The sequence below is a fragment of the Crinia signifera genome, chromosome 11 (assembly GCF_055691185.1).
Source record: "Crinia signifera chromosome 11, ASM5569118v1, whole genome shotgun sequence".
Classification (NCBI taxonomy): domain Eukaryota; kingdom Metazoa; phylum Chordata; class Amphibia; order Anura; family Myobatrachidae; genus Crinia; species Crinia signifera.
The window spans coordinates 71,212,717-71,226,580 of record NC_139227.1 but is presented as its reverse complement, the minus strand read 5'-3'; the positions used below and the strand labels follow the sequence as shown (position 1 = coordinate 71,226,580).

The window sequence follows — 13,864 nt, the reverse complement described above, 5'->3', positions numbered from 1 at the left end:
ATGGATAGTGTTCCAATAACTTTTTCAAAGGATATGCTGAAAGTTTGTAACAATGGCCCTTATTCTGGTTGGTGCGGTAATATCCGCGTGCGTTCGTGCCGCCGATGTTTTGTGTCTGCGCATGTGCAGAGGCGTCTCTGCGCATGTGCGAGCGGGACGCACGGCCAAATCCCGCATGAAATGTGAACACTCCGAACAGGGGGTGGAGAGGGGCGTGAAGGGCTATTTGGGCTCATTACCATATGCATACGCCCCGCGTTTCATGGGCGTTCCCATGCAAACGCTGGGCGTACGTATGGTAATGCGGCCGTGACGCACGTGTAGGGGGCGGACATATGACATCGCCGGATGTCAGCTGCCCGCCCAGATCCCTGCTTTTGCACGGAAAAATGTCCGTGTGGTCTGAGGTTGCGGGAGCTGGTGGACCACTCGGTCCTGCATTCGATGGTCTGCGACCATCGAATGATGGGGGAGGTTCCCTGAGATGGAGGAGGCGTATTCCATGAAAAATACACGTGCGGTCCGTTCGGCCAGCTTTTTACCGCGTACGGACGGAGTTGGCGATCCGTATGGAAGGCGGGGTTTCGCACGCACGGTCCTGGCCGCATATTCGGATCCGGCCGCACCGATCAGAATAAGGGCCAAAGTTATTGATAACAATCAAAGTGTTCTTTGGTATAAAAGATAGAAGGTAGATAGATAGGTAGAAGATAACAAAAGGATGGTAATATTCATCATCTATATTTTTCACCCCTAATCCAAATACTGCAAGACTTGGAGATCTCAATACAATAACATCTTTTTATCCCTGATATATTCTATTGATTGCTCTTTTTTTTATCATATTTTATGTACCCATATTTTTTTTTATTCATTTATTATGTGATAGATGTACATGATTTGTGTTATTAATTAAATACTAATCTTTGAGAACCATCTTGTCTCAGTCATTGGAATCGCTAGCGCTGGCACATCTCTTGTTTGTTTATTCATATATTTTGGGCCTGACAACCCAGTGCCAGCTGCTATTGATAGCGTACCACTCCACTTCCATTGGTAATATAAACCATCTTGAACGCAGAACAAATTCCACTGTTATTAGCCACATAGGCTTCTTCTATACCAAATAACACGTTGATTGTTATCAATAACATTGTTACAAACTTTCAGCATATCTTTGATACAGTTATTGGAACACTATCCATTTTTATTGAAGGCTACAATATCTGTAAATGGGTTTGAGGCACCCAGAGAGAAATTTATTAGAAGAATTGATAAAAAAAAGTGGATGCTGTTGCATATTGATAATTAATGAATGAAATATTAATTGCAATTTTTTAAGTTTAATTATTGTTTTATGTGTACAGTATGTGTTTAAGTTATATATATCATTTTTAATAAAACTACAATTAGATCAATACAGTGCGCTCTCTGATTTTTAGTTTTGATTTTCAGGACATTATGCTCTAAATGTGTCAAATTCTTGCTTTTGGGATCAAGTCCTACAAAGTGTTCTTGTGGATTAAAATAATTTTTCATGCATATACTGTAGTTTCCCTCCCCTCTTCTTGCTTTGGCTGCCATGGAGATTGTAGAAGAAAACTGCGGATTATACTCACCAATCATTCCTTTTCTTCCTAGAGATCCCATGGCAGCCATTCGTTTTTCCCTTCCCTTGTGTTTTTTCCAGGACTCATTTCCAAGAGGAAAGGAGACACTAAAAAGACAAAGTGGAAAGGGAGACGCAGGGATTTATACAAGAAGGGGGAGGTCCTAAGAAAAAAAAACAGCCTTTCTAACTAGGAGAGGGATAAAATCCCCAAGGTCTTGGCTGTCATGGGATCTCCAGGATGAAAAATAATTATTGGTGAGTATAATCCGAATGTTTTTTTTGTGTTAATTTTCTGATACAGGATTGGGTACACGGACCGCAACATCTGTTGCTTTTTATGTAGAGGTGAAGCTATGTACACACATTTCGTTTTGCTTTTGATTCGAGGTTAGATTTGATTTTCTATTAGAACTGGCATTAGACCTTCACATTCGATTTGGCATTAGATCTGCACTTTTGCATTAGATATCGAATTTGATTTATATTCATGGTACATTTTCGATTTACTGGATCGAATTCGATATTTCCTTGGCTGCACAGTAGATTTTTCTTTTCGATTTTGAGAAAACGGGAGCGCGCATCGAATCGAATGCAGATTGAAAGTGTCCTAAAAACCATTCAAAAAATGCAAAAAAATGAAAACCTTGGTGCAGAGTTGAGGATTCACTAGGCACGTTCATTGTGTGTAGATAATACTGAGGGCTCCATAGCCACAATCACCCTATGCTTGGACAAGTATCCTCCAGAATGCAATTACGCCACTCAACAGTGAACGTGTTTCAAGCTCCTGCTCTTTCTCAGGGCACTGTGGAGTGGAGTGCTTTCCCTTTATGGAGTGCTTTCCCTTTATGTAGCATAGAGCAGTGGTTCCCAAACTGTGTGCCTAGGCTCCCTGGGGTGCCTCAGGAAACTTGTAGGGGTGCCTTATGCTGGTGGACCAAGATCAATTCATATTATTCATGGTCAATGTACCGGGCAAAACCAGTGCCGGTGGCTGCCAATCATAACATATGTGGACAAACAGAAGCAACTCCTGTCCCTCACCAGATAACTGTGACATATAAACACAATGCACTTAATGTAAATTTTTTTTTCTGAATTTCTTGATAAGAAGCATTTGGCCTAGGGGTGCCTTGAAAATATTTTGATGCTCTAGGGTGCCGTGATTAAAAATAGTTTGGGAACCCCTGGCATAGAGGCACAATACTTCCAGGTCAAAACATGGTTCAAATATTATTTTATAGAAACATAAAAAAAAGTGTATGTAATATGGGAAATTAACCCTGATGTTCATAGTATTTCCTCTTTGTATTATATAAGCTTTATGTTTGTATAATAGAATGGACATCCAGGTTAATTTGGATGTGAGATGGGTTGCTCCAGGGTTGGTAGAGCATCAGACCTAATGGAGCGAAGTAATTTGTTAGTGGATGGAGCTGGAGGAGGCAGACATTACTGGTCCCTTTCTTTTCTTCTATTATGGTATATTTAGCAATGGCTCCACTTCCTCTTCTCCACACTCGCAGGACTTTACCTAGGCAGCTAAGACTGAGGAAGTTACTGGTTGCAGGGTCATTACAACATGGTTTTTCTTTAGTATTCATATCTGCTATACAAATGGTGGTTTGCAGATAAAGGTGGGGATAGGCCACAATGTACAGAATATGGAGTAGAGGAAGCCGCACCATATAACCCTGGGAGACACACTGAACATAATACAGTCAACGTCACAGCAACCACCATAGCATACAGCGAACATGTGGCTGACTGCAGGACAATACAGAAAGTAAGGGCCCTTTCACAAAAGCTGTCCATTTTTTTGCTGGCTGTCAGTGCCTATCACATGCACTGGTTTTCAGCCGATTTTGAACATGTGCTTTCTTTCAAAATGAAAGTGAATTTGGAGTTGTGGTCTGCTACAACTCACTGAAAAGCCTGTGTGTGTGTGTGCGGGGGGGGGGGGGGGGTAAAACCCCACCCAAATCTAACTCTCTCTGCACATGTTACATCTGCCCCACCTGCAGTGCACATGGTTTTATGCATTTTAGAAGGTGCCTTTGTGAGTGAACCAGAATAAGGGCCACAGCCTGGCAAGTCAGTGGATGTTTCTGGCTGTAGACCAGCGGCTTGGCCGTGTCTGCGCAGTGTGAAAGAACACATAAGCTAGTATTTAACTACATTTTACACCCGGCAAAAAAAGTCTGGTTTTGTTTTGCCAGCCAGTCAAAACTAGTTGTGTGTGTGTGTGTGAAAGAGTCCTATCCGCAACCGCCATATAACATAGAGATCTTCGCACAGTACATTCCCTGGAAAGGGATCATTCTGAAGGTGGCCATACACTGCTGCAACTTCTTTGTATGCAGCTGCTGGGACTTGCAGTGCTGGCAGTGGGCATCTCAATACAAATCCAGGTGGCTGCTGCCTTTTGAAACAGTCACTGCACAGTGTATGAATCAGGCCCTTGGTTAGCAGCCAAGCAAATGGAAACAATTGCGGCCCAGTGTTTATCAAATTACACAGCTACTTAGATGATATATGGCCATTGCAACTTAATAAGGTAGTTCCCCTATTATCTTAAAATTGTGTATGCAGAACCTGGCATATTATAGTGACAAAATGGGATCCGTTATCTGTGTGGAGTAAATAAACAGAACAAAGTCGGTGTCACAGTGGTGCTTAAATGTTGTGCACACAGGAATAAATAAACTTTTGATCTTAAGCTGGGCGAATTCTCGCAGCATTGTTTGACCACTCACGAGCTGCCCGGGACCTTCCCGGACGGCAGGGTCAAATGTGATCCAGCACAAGTTGTCTTTATCTTGAGTCGCATGCGACCTCTGTTCCCTGCCTGGCCTGCCACCGGGAGGGAGGTCGGACCTGCATGCCGACCCGACATCCGACTCAGGGGACCGCACATCAGACCTTGGGGGACATCACACTGACCTGATTTGGGCCAATTTCTTGGCCCGTTCCGCTGGAAAATCGAGTTCGTGTTTAAGGGGCCTTTAGATCTCATTTTCAATGGGAATGTCTCCACAAAACCATTACAAATCCTACTTAAAGGATAAAGATAGCCATCATAGTGCAATAATTGTAAAGCGCAACGGAATATGCTGCACTATATAAGAAACTGTAAATAAATAAATAATGTTAGATTAAAATAATGCATTGCACTCACATAAAAAAACATAACATACCGTAAGCATATCACGATTGTGGAATCCTCCTGGCAAAACAGCTCGGCTAAGTCCGTGGCCAGCCCCTCAGATCTCAACTGGGTTGTGTGGGAGAGGGTGCTGGCTCCACCAACCTCCACATCTGGTCAGCGTCTAAAGCGCCTTTTGTTTCCAGGGGTATAAATGTCCATCACCAGCCTAATGCATTTCAGACTAATTCATCCTTCATCAGAGGCTTCTGTGACGCAAAATTTGTTCTGGTTCTCATGTACTTCGATGGTCTATAGCAGTGGTGTCAAACTCATGGCCCTCCAGCTGTTGTGGAACTACACATCCCAGCATGCCCTGCTACAGATTTTATATAATGGATTGCTAAAACCGTGGCAGGACATGATGGGACATTTGTCAATGTGAAGGCCTCGTGTGATCACAGGCAGCACTGGTGTTTTGTTTGCGCAATTTCTTGAGTAAATGGTCCACAAATAAGGGTTATGCAGGGAACTGGAAATGCCAAATATTTAAATAAAGGAGAAGTGGGGTTAGGGAGGAAACTGAAGGAGGAAGAGTAGGAGCCTACAGCGCAGTATTTTCCTTCTGTCAATGCACAGAGAGTGGAGCAAGACACTACAAATAATAGGTAGCACAGCAAAAGCAGACCACAGATGAACGCCTATACAAGAGGGAAGAGCAGGCTACAAGTAGAAGAGTATAATACAGATTGCAAGTGCAAGACAGGTTCAAGAAAACACTAAAAAACTTTTAGGCTATATTTAAACTAAGAAATAGAAGAGCAAGTGTAGATGTCCGGGGAAAGTAGTGCCCACAAGAAGAAAAGAGAGAGATAAGAGTGCAGCAACAAGAAGGAAGCCGGGTAGACCTACGGAGACAGGAAAGAATATATTCTCAGAGAAGGGAGGAGACCGCGCACAAAGGGAGTGGTAATGAGTAAGCACACAGCTCTACAGGACCAGAAGATCTGTGCTCAGAAGAAGTGCTAAAGTTGCCAGACCATAAGAAATCGACACAAGAACAACACAAAGAGGAGGTAAGTTATTTTATGTTAGTATATAGTAATGCAATGTATTAGCAGTATATGTTAGCAGCACAGATTATGGGCTGGGCCTTTCATATCTGTAACTATCTATGTGTCAGTCTTATAACGGTAATTACCAGTATACACAAATGATGTGCAGCAAGTTTCATATCTTTGGGGGTATTTCTATGTTTAAAACTGGAGCAGGATGTAGAATGGAGGTTGCACCTGTAACATTAGGCCAAGATATGACGTGGCTTATGTATACAGGAACAATATGCTGAAATTCATCGTCCTACAGTGATGTTTTATAACATATAAGGGTTATTCACTTACCTGCTACACTATGACTGGAATGAAGAACTCTAAAGCTGTTTTGTGATATGTATAGTAATTGTGTACTGAGGAATCCAACTGATTTGTATAATGGGATGAGGTAGATATCCACGAGTTTTCTGACCTCTAATACTTTAAGCACACGTTCACAGTGATGGAAAACGTTATAATATAGGAACAAAATCCCAATTTATTTTCCTGGCATTTATTATGAGCCATATAGCCAATAGCACTGGTCCCAACATTACGTTGTGTGTACAGTTGTGTCCTTTTACATCACCAAGATGCATATTCAGCCCAATGTTAGCAGAGTTGCGCGGGTCCATAGGGCCTAATTAATTTATGAGGACACACGTTCTAACATTTTGGAACTTATGGGGTGATTCAAATTGGCTCGCAAAGCACATTTGGTTTGCTAATGGACAAAACCATGTGCACTGCAGGTGGGGCAGATGTAACATGTGCAGAAAGAGTTAGATTTGGGTGTGGTGTATACTTCAATCTGATATCTATATTGCAGTGTAAAAATAAAGCAGTCAGTATGTTCCCTGCACAGAAACAAAATAACTCACCCAAATTGAACTCTCTCCGCACATTACATCTGCCCCACCTGCAGTGCACATGGTTTTGTCCATTAGCAAACCAAATGTGCTTTGAGTTCCAACCTGAATCACTTTCTTAATGCAAAGTATCTTGTGCTCATTTGGGGGACAGAAATAGGAAATTCCTTCTCTTCTGAGAACACCTTTGTAGGCCATGGTTGCCAGTGTCCCTGGCCATATAGAGAACCATTGGTCTCTCCTTGACATCTGATATCATTCTTCATATATATATATAGTTCCTCATGCCTGCTGTGAACCATCCACCGCTAATTTGAATTGTAACCTTTTGCACTTCTCTGTAAAACATGTTTCCAATGAATAGGTTGCATTGCAAAACTGATGTATTGCTTTAAGTGTGTAATGTGTGTACAATGGTCGCTACTTCACATTCACTGCAGAGAAACAGTAATGCCACACATAAAGGAGAAGTGAGGTTTGGGGAGGAAGCTGAAGGAGGAAGAGCAACAGAGCAGCCCTCCACTCCTCACACAGAATTTTACTGATGCAATACAAGGTCCTCCTTGGCTGCGTCATCAGCTTCCCATGTCAAAGGTATACAGTAGATTTCCATCAGATGTATAGGCTATGGGGAGGTCAGCATGTGACACTCCAGCTGCTGTGCAATTGCCACAGCTAGGAAATGACTAAAACTATGACAGGGCATGCTGGGATATTTAGTTCCACAGCAGGAGTGCCACAGGTTGCAGTACCTTTAATATAGGCTTTAAAAGCAAGATGGCATTTGGGGTAGGCCATAAGTTTTCATCAGCATTGTTGCGGTTGCCGACTTTTACAATCTCCTCTCCGGGAGAACCCCGGAGAGGAGACTGTCAACATCACTTCTGGGGGCGGGGCCTGATGGAGACATCATCAGTCCCTGCCCCCAGTAATGGAAATACTGCAATATGCGGGTCTCCGATGAGGGGGCGGGACTAAATATACACGATTTGCATATTTAGCCCCGCCCCTTTCGCCGAAATGCCTCGAATCGCGGCAATTTAAAGCCTCCGCCACCACCAGGTACATGAGGGGTGGAGGGGACAGCCGGAATCCGGGAGGGTTGCCCCCCTTTCCGGGGGGCCGGGAGGGGGACCCGATTTTCGGGATCCTCCCGGCCATTCCGGGAGGGTTGGCAACCCTGCATTGTTGCACTTCCCAGGGAAGTACATTTCAATTTGTTCAATGTAAAAATAGTTCACAGATTTCTCTTGTGAGCAGGCCCTGTATTTCCGCAGATTACCTCATCCCCATAATGGTTCCGGTTTATAGATTTGCAGTGTCTAGAATGACAGTCAATAGGTCTACCCTAAAAGGTCGACAGGGTCAAAAGGTAAAAATCCAATAGGTCAACATGGCTAAAATGTAGACAGGGTAGACTTATGACAAGGTTGACATGAGTCTTTCATCATTTTTATTTTTAAACTGGGTCATTCTTCACCATCCACATCAGCATAGAGGGATAATATACTAATGTGCCGAGCTTAGTGAGGCACCAAGCCTGAAGCATGGCAAATGCAGCAAGCCATGCGAGCTCCATGTTACTCTTATTGAGGTCCATGTCAACAGTTATCCATTGACACCAAAACTTCAAAAGTTGGGAGGTATGATATACCGTTTACAACAGGCAGTGTGAATGGGGTTAAACTTGCTCTGACTATGTTAAAGAAATGTTTAAAAAAAACTGGGTCAGAGCAGGTTTGGCAGTGGGAAAGCAGCATTAGTAAACAAAAACCTGAAGATATACATTGATATCTCTATAACGGTGGGTGGTATTTTAGCGTTTATATTTTTATGTGTAAGCTGACAGGAAGTGGAGTAGTATTTACTTGATATCAGCATTATTGTTTACATTCTGTCTATATCTAATTGTTGGAGGGATGCTGGCATATTTTCATTACTGTAAATCAGTCACTGAGATGCAGTCTGTGCTGCATGGTGGTCATGGAGATGTTGTCTGTGTTGCATGGTGGTCATGGAGATGCAGTCTGTGTTGTACAGCAGTTACTGTAAAGCTGGCTGAACTTTTTGGTGGCAAATGGGATGTTGTATGGCACTCACTGAAATGCTGTATGTGCTGAATGTTGTTCACCGGGATGCTCTCTGTGCTGCATGCTACTGGCATGTTGTCTGCAGTGTATGAGGGGCACTTGGATCCTGTCTGTACTATGTGGTGGTCACTGGCATATAGTCAGCACTGTATGGCAGCAACATTGATAAGGTCTGTACTGTATAATGGAAAAACAGAAAGCAGCGCTGTACCTTTGGAAAAACTATTTTTGCCAAACAGTACTGATTATGATGTAATAGTTACCCCTCCTGGGGCCTTATTCTGCTTGGAGCGTCCGGGCCGTACGCGTACGTCCCGGGGTTTTTTACGATCTGCGCATGTGCAGATACGCTAATGCGCCGGCGCGAGCACTCCACAACGCTTACGGCCGGTGTCTCAACGTGCGAAAAAACCTGTAGGCGAGCGTACGGGTAATGGGGCGGCATAGGGGCGTGTTGATGGGAGCGGCCGAAATAATGAGGGAAAATGGGCGTAAATATGGGCGTACACGGGGGTGTGCACCCAAAATGAGCGGTGCTACTACCGCACGATAGACTAAGGCACCGTTCGTTTCGGACACCAAACAGGCGGCCGCCAACCGCCAGCTAAAACCACCCCTACAGATACCGCATGCCAGCGTGCACCTGAGTTGGCTAATTAACGCTGATTACTACTCAAACACATACACCTGAATGTAATAAGCAATGCTGCAGTCTATTAACTCCAAACCATGATTTCACTGCCTGCAAGCCACACATGCAGCACGCAAACACATTGGAAGCTTATGTTTCTATACTTCTCCACAATTAAAGGTTTGTTTAATTTAAGGTAAGAATCTTTTTATACGCTAAGGTAGGTATTTGCTAAACAGACACATTCACTACGTGCTTTCATAGACTTTACGCAGTAGCACACTCAGTCTACACAAGTCGACATGTGTCAACGTGTTCACTCTAATACTAACATAGGATTTGTATTTAGGATACAATAACATAAACCACATCTAACACCTACAAAGGATGTTTCAGCAATGTTTTAAGCCCATGACCACTATTTTGCACATTAATTAATTCAATCAATTAATTAATTTTCATAATTATAGTTGAAAGGCAAGATTTGCAGATCCATATATATGAAGGGTATGTCAGCGTACACGGACGTACGCTCACTCTCACGAGCGGTGACATAAGCTGACTTTTCTATTGAAAACAATAGGGACCCGTCCGTGCAAGCTGGCGTACGCTCAGATCTCCGCAAGAAGGCGGTGGGAAGACGGACGAGAGACGTCCGTAAACGGCGCCGTACGCTCAGTTGTACGCCAGTTGTCGGAGTGTAAGGGCTGGGCCGTCCGCGTACGTTGCCGTACGCTCATTTGTACGCCACTCCCCTTCTACGGTATTTCTGGTCGTACGTAAGCGGCTGATTTGTGGGTGGAGTTAACCCTAATGGCCGCGTACGGCTAGCGTGCGGTAATGGCGAACGTACGCACGTTTGGCCGCTCCGATCAGAATAAGGCCCTAGGTGTATCAGTCTCATGGATGGATGGTATAGTCCATTTGTCCAAGTGGTCGGCCCAAAGATGGCACAAATTACCGGTCCACTGGAAAGGAATGCAGATGGTAGGTGTTGGGATACCAATTGACCAATGGAGGTAGACGGTTTGGAGAAAGAAATCAAGGTGACCCTTTTCCTTTTTTGGTTCTTGCCCACCCTTTTCCTTTTTTCTGTACTGTATAATGGTCATAGATTTTGGCTGTGCTGCATGGCAGCCACGAGGATACTCTTTGTGTGGTGGTCACATGCATGCTCTATGTATTGTACCGTGGCTAGAGTTAATAAGGCTTCTTGGCTGATCATGGTGCCATAGGCAGCTGCCTAAAGCTGCATTTTTGGTAGAGCCAGCCAGCCCTGGTTGGGAAGTAGGCCTTTTATATGTTATATGGTTATTTTGGTTCACTCTTTCTGACAAGTTCCATCTTAGATGGACAAAACCCATGTGCACTGCAGGTGGGGCAGATGTTACTTGTGCAGAGAGAATTAGATTTGGGTTTGGTTTTACTTCAAAGTGAGATCTATATTGCAGTGTAAAATAAAGCAGTCAGTATTTACATCTGCCCCCCTGCAGTGCACATGGTTTTGTCCATCTAAGAAGGAATTTGTCAGAAAGAGTGAACTCAATTAACCCCCAAAGTGTTTTTTTTACAATTTTCCCATGTTAGTACAAAACCAAGTTGGAAATGAGGTCCAGCATGACCCGAGTAAAACCTTACAGTAACATAGAAACATCACATAATCTATCTACCATACTCAAATAGTTACCATTGTAAAGCGCAACGGAATCTGCTGCGCTATATAAGAAACTGTAAATAAATAAATTAAATAAATAAATTAAGAGAATGATCAAATCTGAACAATCTAATTTCAGAAAACAACATTTACTTACTTCTCATACATATTTCCTGTGTATAGGTGCGGTCACAGCAAATCATTATGGCAGATCTGAGCTTGATTTCTAAGCAATCTGGTTAGATCACTTAGAAATGAAGCACAAATTGTTTGGGGGTGTGGTCAGAGTGTTCAGAGGTGGGCGGAGCTAAAATGGCACGATTCACATCATTTGACCTGCCCCCCCCCCCCCCCCCCCTGCTGAGTGGTTGTCTTGCCCCTCTTTCTGGGGGGGGGGGGGGGGGGCGATGGTTAGGTGGGGGACACAATTTCCCGGACCCTCCAGGCCTTTCCAGGAAGGTAGGCAACCCTGAGAATGGAAAAGTTTTCATTGCAGTTGCATGGACATGCTAATCTAAACAGGTCATTAATTTATTCAATTTATATAGCATTTTTCACTAATGGACACTTCAATACATGAAGAAGTACAATGTTATTATGCTTGGACATGTCTGTATAATGCTACAGCATGGGCTATATTAAAATTAATATCTTAACATACAGTAGCTTACTTACTGATTACCCCCATCCATGCCAAACAGCACCCGTTCAGCGGGGTCAAAGGGGGTAAATGCCGCCCGGTTGCATCCGGATCCCACCACTGGAAGGGACGGCTGCCGGACTGTGGCCATCCCTACCATTGTAAACTACTGTGTGCGGCACGGCTTCCTGGCCGTGGGGGTTTCGCCGCCCGGCAAGAGCCGGAGCGTGTGAAATAGCCCTATAAAGACAATAACACCTGAGATACTGCAGAGAAAACATTGGTTACATTTGTCAGTTTATTATGTTTATTGACCATTTTGTTATAAGAATGCAAAAAGACGCTATCGCCCTGCGATTATTATCCAGCTGATAGTAATCAGTCAGGGCCAGTGTTCACACCGGACAATACTGGCTCTGACAGATAGCTCAGTGGCACATCGCTGACACAACGCTGTGTGCTTAGCGATCATGCTAGCATCGCCCAAAACGCTTCAGCATCGGTACGTGTGTTGGCCCATTTAGGAGCCGATTGGCTGGTACTTTATCTCTGTTCTCTCCAAGATTTAGTAAATATACCTCATAATTAGTAACACCTGACACATACATATCTTTTAAAATGTGCCAACTACAGTAGTAAAGAATTCAACTCTGTTCCAACTAGTACATCTGGAAAACATGCACTGTTAGATGTCTCTGAGTAATGTAGCTGGGTGTCACTTTTTATACTACAGTCAGTATATTGTATGTTACATAATTGATAACAAAGAAAGGCCACTCTACAGATTTACACTATTCACATAACTACCCCTGCAGAATAGATAGGCTTAAACTCCCATCTGTTCTGCACCCTAAATATACACCCAAAGATCACTGAAGACGTGGAAGAGTTTTATTTACACCCTCCCGGGAGCTAAAATTCCTCAGATATACATAAGGGATCTTGAGACCCCTACTCAAAAATGCTGATATTAAAAGTAAGTAACACATTATTAACCAATAAATGTCCCCTTACATTGTTGGGCAGTGAACTACAACGGCTGGGCATACATCTAAACACAGCTATTTCATTTTCAATAAATATTATTCTATATCAACATCTCTTATGCTCACATCAGAATTATTAATATTATTGTGTGATCTCTTTTATATCATTCATCTTTTGCCATGACTACACATGGCTCATGTATCCTTGTGTATATTCCTTCCATACAGGTGGACTGAAGATGGCCGGGATTCAGACCTCCACTGGAGAATATATAGATTCCTCCTGGGAGCTAAGAGTCTATGTTGAGGAATACGGGGAGGAAGCTGACCCTGTAACACTCAGAGTAACTGGGGACACTCACATTGGAGGCGTTATGCTGCAATTGGTGGAGAAGATAGGTAATGATAGACTCTAGCTGTAACCCATCACATAACCATTATTTCTACTCCCGAGCATTTCTGGTATGGTCAGAGTAATCAGTGTGTCTCAGGCTGCCCTGCGGTTGGGAACTTCCTCCTATTCCTATCAGGGTCTGACACTTTTACAGACAAAAATAACCCAGGGGATAGAAAGGAGGAAGCTCTCTGCACTGACAAGAAGTAACAAGTTGAGTGGACTCAGTGACTCAACCAAGGGGACTATCTGCATTGCAGCGACTGGGAACTACTGTATACATAAAATCCATGTATGATGGCATGATTGCTGGAATGATGGTCGGCTGGACACACTGAACAGTATAGTGTACAATTTATCATCCAATGGCCACATCCAGCAGCTGATATCTTCAGAATAGACTTACAGGCCAATCAGAAGATGCAAGGAATGACGTGTGGGATATCGCAATAGTGCACACAGACAGACTGATGAGAATGATACATTGCAACTAGGGGGTAATTCTGGTTGACCCGCAAAGCTGCAAAATTTGCAGCTTTGTGAGTTATCTAAACGCCGCCCGAACGACCGTCCACCTCCCTTCCATCCAACGATTCCGCCAACCATCAAACGATTTCTACAGCGCTCGCAGATCTAAGACCCTGGCGTCTTAGATCTGCATTGCATCCCTGTATGTGAAGTGGGCGGGCAGCTGACATCCACTGCTGTCAGCTGCCCGACCACAGCACCCGCATCACGGGATCTTTCCATGG

General features: G+C 43.6%; 1 protein-coding gene across 2 annotated transcripts in view; it reads left to right on the top strand.

The window, feature by feature from the left end:
• The first annotated feature begins 1,694 nt into the window (after window positions 1-1,694).
• The window catches only part of FERMT3 (FERM domain containing kindlin 3), a 40,369-nt gene continuing 28,199 nt past the window's right edge, over window positions 1,695-13,864 (top strand). Inside the window, exons 1-2 of one of the 2 annotated variants that reach the window (XM_083164164.1) lie at window positions 1,695-1,867; window positions 12,947-13,117. In XM_083164164.1, coding sequence (XP_083020290.1) covers window positions 12,958-13,117 — 160 coding nt within the window. In that variant the 5' untranslated portion in view covers window positions 1,695-1,867; window positions 12,947-12,957. Of the gene's footprint in view, window positions 1,868-5,381; window positions 5,834-12,946; window positions 13,118-13,864 lie in introns of those variants that run through there. The other variant, XM_083164163.1, reaches the window with a different exon arrangement.